This window comes from Culex pipiens, chromosome 3 (assembly GCF_016801865.2).
Source record: "Culex pipiens pallens isolate TS chromosome 3, TS_CPP_V2, whole genome shotgun sequence".
Lineage (NCBI taxonomy): Eukaryota > Metazoa > Arthropoda > Insecta > Diptera > Culicidae > Culex > Culex pipiens.
The window spans coordinates 166,249,279-166,263,779 of NC_068939.1; the positions used below are offsets into that span (position 1 = coordinate 166,249,279).

Here is a 14,501-nt window from a genome sequence, read left to right on the forward strand (position 1 = left end):
AGGTAGGCAACAATAGCGTCGCGTGCGCAACTTATCTAGATAGCTTTACTGCGCAACTTCTCTCGTCGTCAGTACGGGTGATTTGCTTTTAGCTTCTTTTTTGTTAGCTTTAGGCTTTAATGATTGTTCGGCGCATGATGACACCTGTATGTATTAGATTTTATATTGACTAATATAAAAAGTAGAAAAGGCTTTCTGAACAGAAGAAAAATAAAACAAAAACACAAACGTCAATTAAATAGAGTAATATTTTTATATCCTTCAATCTGGTATAAGAACTGTCACGAAGACACTTACAAAGATACGCGACTAATCCCAGCAATCTTCTCTGCGCTATAACAGCTTACACTTTTACCTCGTAAAAACTTAACCATAATCTTTTTTGAAATCATTCTCTCTTAAACACCTACTCACTTACTAAACTCTGATAGCCCTTACTCAACTCTAATTTGCCTACTGCTGTGTTAGCCGTAATTTGAAAAGCATTTGCGCCGCCAACTCTGTTTACTCACTGTCTAACAATAATAATTGGCACCAGAAAGAAGCGAACATAAACACATTCGAAACGTCAAAAAAAAACAAAACACAGCTTGCGTGTGTGTGTGTCACAAAAGGCCATTCCGTACACTCGTTCCAGTTTTTTTGATTGTTATTTTCATTATTCCCTCTCTCAGTTTTGGTAATTATCCTATTGGTTTGCGTTTAAATGTAGCCTTTTTCTTTCCTCCGCGAATTACACCAATCCCAACCTGTTTTCCAAATTTAGATTTAGTTGAAAAGTATGTAAATTTACGTCTTCTAATCCTAAGTAAAAGGCGCGAGTGACTAAGTTCATTGATATCTTTCCGTACCACATCCACGTCTACCTCAGCTCACACTTTATACTTCTATTCAAACAAACAAAAAAGAAGTCGCTTAAACCCTAATCAGCGTGTAACGTCACACGCCGGAAAAGATTGTTTCATCGAACTTTCTTTGTGTGTTTATGTATAAAATATGCAATAACAAAACTTTTCTTTTCGCACCCCGCACTGGCTCTCTCCCCATTCCCTTAAATAAATAATAACTTTTTCAACAGAAAAAATAAACAGTTCAAATGCAATTTTGGTTTCTTGCTAGCGTTCGTCTCTTTCAGAGCTGAACATTTCTTTTTTTTTCTCAGTTTTTAAATTTAGAAGGCTTGTTTTTAGTTCATCCCGCGCGCAGCACATTTTAAACACTTTTTTTTTGGTAAAATTTTGTCTACACTCTTACTCTCTCCGATTGCAGAGCCGCAGACGACGACACCCGGCCACAGCGGAAACCTGCCAGAGCAAGTAAGCTTACGGTATTGACTAAAAATAGTATAATTTGCTAGTTAAGTTTGAGGGGAAAAATCGATAGAAAAACAAAACTGCGTTGTTGGCGCTAACCAAGTAGGCTCCGGCATTTTTTTTTGTTCAGCGGCTGGCATCCCTGGCTGGTGCGTTACCAGCGTTACGTGGTTTGCGAATGGTAAATTTTGACAGCTTGACAGCTGCTGCACTTTCCTCCTCAGTCTGATCAAAGCAACCAAAGTGAAAGCACGTGTTTTTCGACAACAATGATAATTGACGTGTTTCGGACCAAAAGTTGTTCTAAAACGACAGTTTTGAAGAAATTTTCTCAACGTCAACGTAAACGTCAAACCAGACTTGCTTCCGGATTTTTTTCGGGATATCTTCCCGAAATGAAAGTGGTGAGTACAATCAAATGCCAATTTAGCAATTTGAGGTTAGGTTAAAAGCAAGCTCTGGAAGTGCTTCCCGTCACACCCACCGGGAACCAGTCGCCAAAACCCGCCAACCCTCAACATCCAACCTAACCCTAGTCGCACTTGGTGATGCTGCCGGCGGCAGGTCGCTGCTTCCGCTTCCGTTCGGCGCGATATTACCGCACCCAGGTGGCCTTCTTCTTGAACTTTTTAAGCATCCGCGCGGAAGCGGTCTTGGCCTTCTTGGGCGGCGATGGCGACGACTGGTACGACGACTGGAGATGGTGACCGGACAGCTCGTCCGCCGGCAGGTAGTAACTGTTGCGGTGGGCCGCAGGCGGGGCCTGCACCACCACGCTGTACCCGGACGGCGGAGTGCTCTCCAGGTACTGCTGGTAGATGACGGACGCCGACGGTGTAGGTGGCGTCGATTCCGGCTCCATGCTGGACGCGGGTCTTTTCAGCGAAGAGTTCGGCGTGGAATAGTTGGTGATGCCGGCCAGGTTGAGCAGTGCGTCGACGCCGGCCTGGCGTCGCTGCTCCTCCAGGTCCGTTGCGTTCAGGGTTTGGCTGTTTGGAAAGGGGGTTTGAGTTAGGGAAAAGTTTCAACTTTAAGCTGAAGCTACGAACCTCTCCTCGCTACTCTCGTAGGCCGCGTCCGACGACGTTCCGTTGCTGTTGTTGTCGCTGTTGGCTTGACTGGAACGCCCGCTGGCCACACCCGCAGGTGGAATACTGCCTCCGGCAGAGTACGTGTGGTCCTCGCTGGGTGAGGTGGTGATGACCGGAGGGTTTCTGGAGAAACGAAAGCGGAGATTAAAACCAACAAGTTTCACAAATTTTGACCCAAACCTACCCGTTGTGGAAGCCTTCGGTGAAGACCTTTGGTCCGTGCTTGAGCGCCAGCATGGCGGTAGCCGCGTTCACGTCGTCAATCGTGTCCGCGCTCCAGTTTCGACCGTTGGGATCGCCAGATCCCGGTGCCGAGCCGTCAACCGGAAGCATCCCGGAAGTGGCGGCCGTCGAGTAGTTGATCCCGTTGGACGTCGTCCCCACCGGGTGGTAGGTCACGTGGTACGGACCGGCCGTCACCGTTTGATGGGGCAGATCTCCGCCGTCGTAGTCGATCGGGGTCGAAGACCTGCTGAAGTCGTCCCCGTCCATATCCGGATGGCTCGCGTGCTGCTGGTCGTGCAGATGGTGCAGATGGCTTTGTGCGTCACCCGGGGCTAACCGGCTGGCGAGGTACGGGAAGTTGTCCTGAGAAAATGAGGAGCGTTAGTCGAGGTTGGGGTTAGCGTTAGCGAGGAGGGAATCTACCTTGGAATAGCTGCTTCCGACGCTGCTCGTGGGACTGTCCGTCGAACGTTGGTGCTGCTGGTGCTGGGCTTGCATCGCCTTGTAGGTTGTTTTGTCGATTCCGGAGCCGGAGTGGAACGGAGATCGGGACAGGGCCTGGATCAGGTTGGGACGATACTGGGGCTCCACCATCCACAGCGAACCCTTGCCGAGGTTCTGCAAAGAGAGAGTTGTAACTAACGAGCCTTACAGAAGCTTTGACGGATCTTACCGCTGCCTTCTCCACCTTCTGGAAGCACTTGTTCAGCGAGAGGTTATGCCGAACGCTGTTCTTCCAGCCAGTCGGCGCCGTCTTGAAGTACGGAAAGTGCGCCACAATCCACGCGTAGATCTCCTTAACCGGAAGCGCCTTTTGCTGACAGTTTTCAATCGCCATGAAGATCAGGGAGCTGCAAGAAGGGTTGCATTGTAGAAAATCCGAACCGATTCAAGACCCACTGGAAACCTACCTGAAGCTGAACGGCGGTTTACTGTGCACGTGAACCTGCGGGTCGTATGGCACGTTGGTCGGATGCTTCGCTTTGGGTGGTGACAGCTTGGAACCGTTCCCGACCGGGGAAGGCAACGGAGACGCCGGAGGTTGCGGGAGCACGTGGATCCCGGACAGCGCTGTAGCGCCAAGCTGCTGCGGCGAGAGTGGTGGCGAGGGTGGCTTCATGCCACCGTAGGTACTGCTGTATTCGTCACTGCTGACGTTGGGCGAGGCCGCCATGGTGTAGCCGCCACCGCCGCCGCTTCCATTTTTAACCGGAGCCGACGGGTAGGCACGGTCCTCCACCAGGTCACCGTCGTCGTACTTGAGCGTGCTGGAAGAAGAAATGGGGAACGGGTCAAGATCCGGAATCAATGCGCTACGCTGACTAGAGGACACCTACCTTTGCTGCTTGACCGGGGTCGCGTACGAGCTGCTAACCTGCTTCAGCTGCTTGACGTGCTCCTCGCGCAGGTACTTTTTGTGAAAGTGTTGATGGGGCGTGCTGGCGCCACTGCCGCCGCCATTTTGTACTACTCCGTGGGATGTCACCACGGTGTTGGAGTTGGGCGATGGCGACGAGCCGCTGTACAGCGAGGAGTTGGACGAGGACGGCGGGGAGGAGGACGACGAAGAGGCACAGGACACGGTCGACGACGGCGACTTGAGCTCCTTGTCGTCGGCGGTGTACTCGATGATGGTGTCGCCGTGGATGGTGGTGGTGATCGTTTTGTGGCCCGACCCGTTGCTCAGCTGGAACGTTGTGTGGTGGTGGTGCTGCGGATGATGCTGCAGGTGGTGCAGGTTCGAGTGGTGGATCGTTGCGGGGCGACCGCCGGGATGGATGGTCTCCGTGCAGTACACGCCTATGCTCTGTGTGGGGGTTGAGCGTTAGTATCCTGAGATTTGAGCCTGCTTATAAGAATCTTACCTGATCAGACGACGAGTTGGCCGAGGATGTGTTGTCCTCGGATACGCTCGAGTCCTCGACAAAGTCGCTGGTAGGAGAAAGGCGACCGACCACCTGTCGTGGACTGTCCGGAGACGAAACCGGCACCTTGGAGAGGTTGATACCTGCAAGATTCTTGAGTTAGTCTTCAATGTTTAAAGCGGATTCCAAGCTAGCAACGCACCCTTCAGCAGATTCTTGTCGTGGAGCCACGTCAGCGGAGTCAGTTCCTCGTCGTTGCTGCCTCCGACGCCGTTGACCACCACCCCGTTGGAGGTGAGGGTCGCAGCTGCCGATCGGATTGCGTGGTGTTGGTGATGGGACAGCGGGTGTCCGTTAGCGCTGCTGCTGCTGCTGGTGATGACCAGGTTGTTGCTACCGCTTCCACTGCTGTTTATGAGTTCATGGTCCGAGTCCATCTGTTCAGTCGCCAGGAGTACAATATTTCCGACACCGTTCATGCCTTCCGTAGTCGCTGAAGGGTTGACAAAAGGTTGATTTAAGAACAACGCTTAAGGGTATTGAAGGAAACGCATGGTAGTTCAGACTCAGTAAGGTACCATGCGTCTCCACGAACTCTTTATTAGATTGATAACTACGTTACAAGGAAACCAAACTCACTTATATAATTCTCGCCCAAATGTCCTTGCTGGAGCACGACCAGCTTGGACTGCGGCGGAGGCAACGATTGCTGCCCGCCAGGTGGCGCCAATACCGTCGCCGTCGTCGTCGTCGTGGTTCCGTTGCCAAGGACCGTTGCCATGCCATTGGCAGCACTGTTTGGCGCAGGATGTAAATGATGGTACTGCTGATGTTGTTGTTGTTGATGATGGTGATGACTGTGGGTTGTACTGTTACTGCTACTGCTGATGTTGTTGCTGTTGCTATTGCTAGTCGTTACCGACGAGTAACTCTGGAGCGGAATTCCGTTGGTAATGACGGCGTGGCCGTTGTGACCACTGCTCAGATTAATCGTGTAGGTGTGATTGTTACTGCTGGCGGCGAGGCCGCCACTACTGCTAATTATGATATTGTTGTGGTTCTTAAAGCTAGTATTGTTGTTGTTGTTGTTGATTATAATGCCAGTGTTGCCAGCGGTGACACTGCTGCTGATTGCGCTTTGATTGGTGTTGCCAGTGGTAATGATGTGATGCTGCTGCTGCTGGTGCGGCGGCTGGTGGGCCAAATGTTGCTGCAGGATGAGCTGGTGGGTCGTTTCCACCGGGATCGTTGACAGCACCATGCTGGAACCGTTGTGAGGTGTCGCCACCGTCGTCGTTGTCGCGTCAAATTGTCCCGGGCTGGGACTTGCTGCGGGCGAGGTCGTTTCCACTGTAACGTGCCCGCCTATTATTGTTGTTCCGTTGACTGCTGCTGCTGTCAGACTGCCACCACCATCACCATCGTCCTGTGACAAAGGAGACCGCTCCGGGGGCATTCTGTGGAAGAAGGAGAAAGGAGAAAAAGGTTATTCGCACGCAATTTTAGGGGTTCATCATTCGGACATTTATTCGGGCAGGCAATTAGGACCAAACTGATTTTCAGACGCCAATTAGAGACTGTTCTTGTCGAGACAACCCAACTGCAAAAAAAAAAATCTCAAATCGATTTAATAACATAGCAGGCCACAGCTTTCCTTTTTCCTCCATTTCTCCTCCAGACACGCACTGCCTACTTCTACCGCTCTTCCATCCTCTCGCTCGAAACGTCAGAATCAAGCCTGTCTGTGACAGTGTTTCGCTTGAAACAATGCATCCTGGTTTAACATGCAATTAGGTTTTACGCCGACTCAATTTATAGGTTAGTAATTTGACAGCTTGGCTGCACTGTTTACATTTTTTGCACATGTGTCTCAGCAAAAATGTGTGTGCGTGTGCGCTCGTGACGTCACGCTGTAAAACCTAATACCGCGATCATCGGTTCCCCCTGGCAACGACCGTATCGGTACACAAAAGCCGCTTGACAACCCAGCTCTCTTTCTCTCTTCCTCGCGTGTCTGTCTGTCATTCTCGCTTGAGGAAGGCTACCCGCCAACCTCGCCGAAGAAGACGACGCGCGATGATGACAGGAAGGACGCCATTTTTCCTCCCCCGCGTGCCACTACTTGACCTTGACCTTGTTTTTTTTTCTCCCTCTAAACAACACGGCAAAAGTTTGTGTTGTTGCGCTCAAGGGTTTTCCCTGTTGCCTAGGATTGAAACGAGTGTCGTCTCGTTGCCTGCTTGGCTTCGCCAATTGGGTCCTAAAATGAAGCTTAGATTGCTGATATTATTGTTTACAGCGATAAAGCTTATTTTTCTGAGTACAATGACCCTTTGTACGACCACAAAGAGTTTAAAATGGATTTTTAAATCAATTTTGAAAAATTAACCTCGCGGTCCTTCTTGACAGAAAAGTTCCTACTTGACAGCTCGTTCCAAGGGGACCATAGTTGATCCATCGAAAAAATGTTGTCCTGTCAAAAAAAAAATTGCATTAAAATGAAAAAAAGTGATCAGAAATTGTTTTTAATCGTGTTTTTTATCGTTGTACATAAAAATTGACATAGGGCTTTAGTACCCAATTCGATCCGGTTATTTTTGCAGCATTTTTGTTTACGTTGGCAACGCCGTGACGCGCACAAACACACACCGAAACTATTGGATTGAGCAAATCCAAACATTTTTTTGACTTTTTTGCCAAACCGGTTGCCAGTTCGTCATTTCGCTTTTTTTTGCGCTTGTTTGTTTACAGAACCCGTTCGGCACCTCCCAAAAATGTGCGTGTGTATGTTCACTTTCACGCAGCAACGTGGAGCCACGCAACCTGTCTTCCAAATGGGTATTGGTGCCGCCGTCCGAAGTTTGCCACTAATTTAATTATGTTCATCACACTTTTGTTGATTCGCCTTTCTTCTTGTATTATGTTATGGGGATATGGCAAACTCCCCAAAGCAATAACCATCAATAGGGCAAAGGTATTGATGGTGTGGCAAATTTGATACAAAACATCAAATAAGATAAATCAACAAGCCATTTAGAATGGCAGCACTGGTGGTTGTCAAAAAAACAAACAATGTTGACAAAACATGCTGAGTCTTAAAAATTGCTCTATGACACGTTTTTCCTCCAAACTCTTTCAAACCCATCGTCCAAAATATTTGCCCTACCAGAATTTATCGCGCTTGGAATCTAGAGCGCCCACGGTGACAGGAGCAAACACGCTCGACTAGATAAACTATTAATCCCTGGAGACAAATTCCGCTTGATTAAACTCACATTCCATGCGCAACGGGGTCGTCCATGAACCACGTGGTTCTTTCAAAGTACTAGCAACTAACTGTGGATCCTAAATTTTAATTAATAATACTGGATGACACAAAAGGGAACGTTAAGAATATGTCGATCACGTCGTTCGTGGACAGCCCACCGCCTACGTGGATGACAGAGGCAGCCAATAATCTACGACACATTTCGGCAAAACGAACGTTGCTTTTGGAAGGTACCAGGAATAAAAAAAAATATCATGATATAACATCAACAAATAGGGTAATTTGACAGTGTTGACGTGTGCTCTCAAACTCACAAATTTTTATTTTACTTATTTATTTTTAAGGTCCAATAAACAAAATGTTCAATTCTTGCTTTTCGAGTATTTTAGAAACCGCCCAGAGCCTGGGGCATTCAAAACCATCCAAAAAGCAAAAAATAAATAAATAAAAATTATTGGACCAAAAACAACTCCAGAAATATTCAATACTTTTTGAAATGTTAGTGCCGTTTCCAAAATTTTTGCAATATTTTTTTGAAAAGTTCAGAAAATTCCAAACATGCATTATTTTGTCCTTATGACCTAATGAAAAAGTAAGCTTTGATTCATATCTAAAACCATGGTTTTGCGTTTTTGTTAAATGAAGTCAGTAATTTTTCACTGCTCACATTTTTTTTTTTTTTGAAACTGTTTTTTTTCTTGGTTAGACTCTACTAGTTTCAAACATTTTCTGAAATGTTTTTTATTTAAAGCAGGTTCATAGGGTTGTTTTCAAATATATTTTAATTTTTATTTTTTTCGCGCTTTGCAGTTGTACAAAAATTTAACAAATTTAATCAATTTTTGCATTTAGAGTAAATGTATCACACAATGTTCAAAACTTGATAAAGCTAAAATATACTAAACATCGTATGTATGTATGTATAAAATAAGATCTATTGATTTAGTAACAAAATACATTTGCATTAAAATAATCAGTGTCGGGATTCTCACGCTTTTGCGCGAAATATTTCTCTCTCAAGTTTTCGCCGCGAATCCAGAACACAAATTTAATCTATTTTTCATTTTAGGGAAAATGTATCACAAAATACCCATTACTTGATAATGCTAAAATATAATAAACATCAAATGTGATTTTATTTTGTTGTTTTTTTTTAGTAAAACAATACAACATTGTTCTAGTCAATGCCAAAAAGAAAAATGATAGAAAATAGCAGGGCTGCGGAGTCGGGTCATATTTCAAACGACTCCGACTCCGACTCCGACTCCGGCTTTCTCAGACTAACCGACTCCGACTCCGACTCCGGCTCCGGCATTCAACAAATGGTTGGCTCCGACTCCGACTCCGACTCCGACCTACCAACTCTAGCCGACTCCGACTCCGACTCCGACTCCAGCTTTCAACAAATGGTTGGCTCCGACTCCGACTCCGACTCCACGTATTTTTAAATGTTTCAAAAGTTAGTCAACTATTATTAGTTAATTATTTTTAAAACATTGATAAATGAGCAATTCTCGCTGAAACCGTCCCACTAGATGCACATGATCTCAAATCGTTACGGCAATGTTCTCATTCGATTCAGCGCACCAAAAAACCATAAAAACAACCTTCGAACCAATGAAAATGTCAGCCGTTAGCCACCTGTAAATAAAAACTTGTTTTGAACAATGGATTTTTTCGAAAAAATGCCCTAATTTGAAGAAATGATATCTCCCAAAATACATTACCAAACATCAAAAACTTATATATCGTTGGAAAGGTAATCACGAGGGCTTTCTATCACACTTTGATAAACATTTGAAAAATTATTTTTTTCAATGGTAATTTTAAGGATTTTTGGGAAACTTACTCTTTATTTTGAATTTTGACCGTGTTCGCAACCACTTATCGTTACGAAACCATTTTCATTCGAAAGATTGGACGATTTTGCATAAAATTAACTTTAGGAAAGTAGTGTAATGAAATAGTTTTCGTATAGTTATTAACGGATGAAAGAAATTGCTCAAATTTTAGTTAAAAATAATCAAAGCTCAGACTTCAGAAATGAGCCTTATTTACAGGCAAAACAAAGCAGGATTGTATTTGAGCCGAATGTACAGTCATCTGAGGCAAATCTGGACATATAGGATGAATAGGGACAGTTATTTCAACTATGCTTTCACTCATTAGATCAAATTTTTAATCTGTTTATGTAAAAGCATACATAAACAAACAAGTTTCTAAATTTAAGCTTTTAAGTACTCTGAAAACTAATGTCCTTACTTAGACTGTAGTCTCGATTCGTCACATTTCACTGAAGTAATATTTTATGTACAGAATTTGTTTTAGGAAGGTCTGCTTTATTTGTAACCGTGCACATAAAAGTGCAAAGTTGAAATCAATATTTTTTGATTAAGTAAAAATTTGGTGGGGCTGTTGATACCATCAAAACAAGCAAAAAAAATCAAACCTTCCGTGTATTTTGTGGTCTCTATTGCAAGTTTCTGCTCGAACCTAGGAGTCCGAAGACTTGAATGGGGAGAGCACCCAAACCTCTTTCTACTCCAAAGAACCTTCCACTCCAGTGTTTGAACTGACGATCTTTTTTTTTGACACTACCTCAAAGTTTCGCTTTTTTTGCAAACAATGTTAAAAACCTTCATTTTCAAACTGCTATGTCTCTAAAACCGCAAGCCGTACAAAGTCGAGCCAGAATTCACTAGAAAGATAATTTTACGTAGAATCAATAGGTGTAGTCTGTTTTTCAATTAAAACTATTTTCAGTGTATTTATGTTGCGCAAATGAAAACTTTATACTTGGTTTTCATATTTAGTCCGATTTGGACGAAAATCGAGTTTCTTGCTTGTTTTGATGGTATCAACAGCCCTGCCAAATTTTAACTTGATCAAAAAATATTGATTTCAACTTTGCACTTTTATGTGCACGGTTACAAATAAAGCAGACCTTCGTAAAACAAATTCTGTACATAAAATATTACTTCAGTGAAATGTGGCGAATCGAGACTACAGTCTAAGTAAGGACATTAGTTTTCAGAGTACTTAAAAGCTTAAAATTTAGAAACTTGTTTGTTTATGTATGCTTTTACATAAACAGATCAAAAATATGATCTAATGAGTGAAAGCATAGTTGAAATAACTGTCCCTATTCATCCTATATGTCCAGATTTGCCTCAGATGACTGTACATTCGGCTCAAATACAATCCTGCTTTGTTTTGCCTGTAAATAAGGCTCATTTCTGAAGTCTGAGCTTTGATTATTTTTAACTGAAATTTGACCAATTTCTTTCATCCGTTAATAACTATACGAAAACTATTTCATTACACTACTTTCCTAGAGTTAATTTTATGCAAAATCGTCCAATCTTTCGAATGAAAATGGTTTCGTAACGATAAGTGGTTGCGAACACGGTCAAAATTCAAAATAAAGAGTAAGTTTCCCAAAAATCCTTAAAATTACCATTGAAAAAAATAATTTTTCAAATGTTTATCAAAGTGTGATAGAAAGCCCTCGTGATTACCTTTCCAACGATATATAAGTTTTTGATGTTTGGTAATGTATTTTGGGAGATATCATTTCTTCAAATTAGGGCATTTTTTCGAAAAAATCCATTGTTCAAAACAAGTTTTTATTTACAGGTGGCTAACGGCTGACATTTTCATTGGTTCGAAGGTTGTTTTTATGGTTTTTTGGTGCGCTGAATCGAATGAGAACATTGCCGTAACGTTTCGAGAACATGTGCATCTAGTGGGACGGTTTCAGCGAGAATTGCTCAAATAAGATTATTTAAATAATCTCTAAGCGTCATGTTTTTCTCAAGAAAAATAAGTTCGAATCACAAAACGAAAAAAAAGTTTCTAGGTAACAAGTTTTATACGTTATGGAAACAGAAATCGAAAAATATCTTCAGTTGTAAGGCATTTTGTGAAGAACAGTTTTGTAAATAAATTTGGATTTATTTGCTTAACCTCAAATTTGCAAATAATGTATTCAAAGCTAATAAATTTAAATATTAAATTGTTATTTTTGAATGAATAATTAAAATCTTTTTCAGGCTGACATTTATAAGAAGCACAGTGACAGGCACCTTGTTTTTCAAATAACAATTTTAAACGATACATTTTTTTTTTTTTAAGACGTACATGGACATTACGCCATGGTTGAAGGAGATTATTATTGCAAATCAATGTATCTGAACAATTTTTTCGTGGAAAGGACGCTTAAAAGGTCCTTTTCAAATATCTGTGACAAGGAAAATATTTTACCCTGGTATTTTTTAATTTATTTTAATTTAAAAAAATAATATGCATTAAAAAGGAGGCGCACGATACTTCGTGAATCTTCACCTAAAACGAAGCTTTATGAATGATCTTGCGCCTCCATCAAAATATATGAAAAAACTTAAAATATAATAAAAAAACAAATATCCACAAGTAAAATATTTTCTAGGTCACAAGTATTTCATTTTTTTAAGGAACATTGATTTGCAATGATAATCACCTTCTGTCATATTGGCGTGGGACATACAGTATGAGAAAATTCTTACGGGTTGATAATATTTTGATTTCGTTATTTTAATAATATTTGAAAAATATATTAAAATCCCACATTTTCTTCTATACATTTTTTTATTAGTTCATTTTTGTACTGAAATCTTGAGATTTGATCAACATGTTTAGTTTACCTAAAATCAACATCAACATCAACATCAACATTTAAGAGCGAGTCCACGACTAGGGCATACCCCTTTGTATGGGACGTCGTTTGGACCTCACCAATCGGCCTGAAATTTTCAGGGGTTGTTTGTACATATAAAACTAGCATCTGGCCAAAATATGAGCACTCTAGGTCAACGGGAAGTGGGGCAAATCGGGACACAAAGTTTGAAGGTTCAAAAACGTAAAAAATCTTAAAATTGCTATAACTTAGGCAAAATTCAATTTATTTTCAAAATTCAAAATGCATCTGAAAGGGCTTAAAAAATGCAACAAAATGCAGGGTAGAGCATCCCAATTGGTTAAATCCAAAGAGAGTTATTGGCTTTTTAGTGAAAAAATAGCATAATTTTCAAACTCAAATAAAAAAATGTTCCATCCAGATATCAACTCGGTTCGACCTGCAGCTTGTAGGGGACATCTGGGACTACCATCCGAGACTGAGAACACTTTGGGTAAGGCAGATTAACATATTAAATAAACACTTTTACTTTTAGTGATTTTTTTGGTTGTAAATTTTTGCTCGGGGGACCCCTTAGATCCCATTTTCTGATGATAATTTTATCATATTCGTGCTCCTGAGACAATTTCACAATAGAAACAAGCATAAAAATGTTTATTTTGATCCATTTAAACCCTTTAAAAATAAAAGTTTAAAAAAAAATTTCGATTCACATTTATTGAAAATCAAGCTCGTTTCCAAGGATACTAGATGACACCAGAAAAAAGGCAGCTTCTTATTTTTATATAACTTTCATTTTTTAAAGGGTTAAAATATTTTTTTAAGGGTTTTTATATTTTTAAAGGGTTTTTATATTTTTTTAAATTATGATACTACATACTTGGGTAAAGGTTATCATTTAGTGATTAAAATGAAATAACACAATTAGAGCTTTCCAATAACAATAAAAAGCTTCAAAAACATAATGGCATCTTATAAATCTCTTGAAAAAATGAAAAAATGGCGACGCATTGCATGCGACGTAAAAAACAATTAAAAACATAAGAAGTTTTGTAAATCAAGCTGTTATATAGTAAATACTGAACAATAAAAAAAACATATTTTTTGTTGAATTTAAGATAACTCCGACTCCGACTCCGGGTTATCAGAAATCTTCGGCTCCGACTCCGACTCCGACTCCAGCTCTTAAAATTTAGCCAACTCCGGCTCCGACTCCGACTCCAGCTGTTCGAGTTTTGACGACTCCGACTCCGACTCCGACTCCAGGTCCCCAAAAAGACCCGACTCCACCGACTCCGGCTCCGACTCCGACTCCGACTCCACAGCCCTGGAAAATAGTCAGTGTTGGGATTCTCGCGCTCTCGCGAGAAACATTACTCTCGCGAGAGCGCGGGTGCGGAGAGGAATGGACTACAAGTTTCATCGCTCGCTCGCGAGTGAGAAAATTTTTCCTTCTTCTGGCTCGAATTCCAACACTGAAAAAAATTCTGAAACAAGTTTTTTTTCGCTATACATATTTTTTTGTTTTTGAAGCAGATATCAAAGTGTTATCTCCTCGATTTAAAAAAAAATTAAGGGTTTCAAACACGTGTTTCTGTAGCATAGTTCGTATACGTTTTAATTGTTATGTAAAATGTATCACTTTATAACCAATGTTATATTTTTTTAAAAAATTTTACTGTTTATGAAATCAAAGCGAGCTTTCCAGATTTTTTCAAAACAAGTTTTTTTTTATTGATAAGCTCAAACTTTGTGGGGTCCTTCCTTATGACCAAATTAGCTGTTTTGTGTCATTGGTTCACCCATACAATTTTGGCAGCTGTCCATACAAAAATGGTACGCATATAAACAAACAGCTGTAACTTTTGAGTGAATTTTCTGATCTATTGAGAAAAAATAGGTACACGGAAAAAAAATTGCAGAATACGTATTTTTTGAATTTCGAGATTTTTTTATTTGTTTTAAGGGACAAAAACCCGCAACTTTTAAGCTATAGAGAAGTATGGTCAAAAAATCTGCCGCCGAATTATATTTTTTTTTGTAAAAATAGTCAAATTTGTTTTT

The 14,501-nt window shown here is 41.7% G+C and overlaps 1 protein-coding gene across 3 annotated transcripts in view; it reads right to left on the reverse strand.

Moving 5' to 3' along the window:
• Positions 1-230: 230 nt before the first annotated feature.
• The window catches only part of LOC120419428 (homeobox protein 5), a 65,472-nt gene continuing 51,201 nt past the window's right edge, over positions 231-14,501 (reverse strand). For all 3 annotated transcript variants that reach the window (XM_039582118.2, XM_052709253.1, XM_039582111.1), the window contains 10 exons: positions 5,134-5,951; positions 4,697-4,987; positions 4,495-4,637; positions 3,967-4,436; positions 3,541-3,897; positions 3,303-3,480; positions 3,053-3,247; positions 2,589-2,992; positions 2,363-2,527; positions 231-2,302 (listed from right to left, as the gene is read on the reverse strand). In XM_039582118.2, coding sequence (XP_039438052.1) covers positions 1,909-2,302; positions 2,363-2,527; positions 2,589-2,992; positions 3,053-3,247; positions 3,303-3,480; positions 3,541-3,897; positions 3,967-4,436; positions 4,495-4,637; positions 4,697-4,987; positions 5,134-5,950 — 3,414 coding nt within the window. In that variant the 5' untranslated portion in view covers position 5,951 and the 3' untranslated portion in view covers positions 231-1,908. The remainder of the gene's footprint in view (positions 2,303-2,362; positions 2,528-2,588; positions 2,993-3,052; positions 3,248-3,302; positions 3,481-3,540; positions 3,898-3,966; positions 4,437-4,494; positions 4,638-4,696; positions 4,988-5,133; positions 5,952-14,501) is intronic.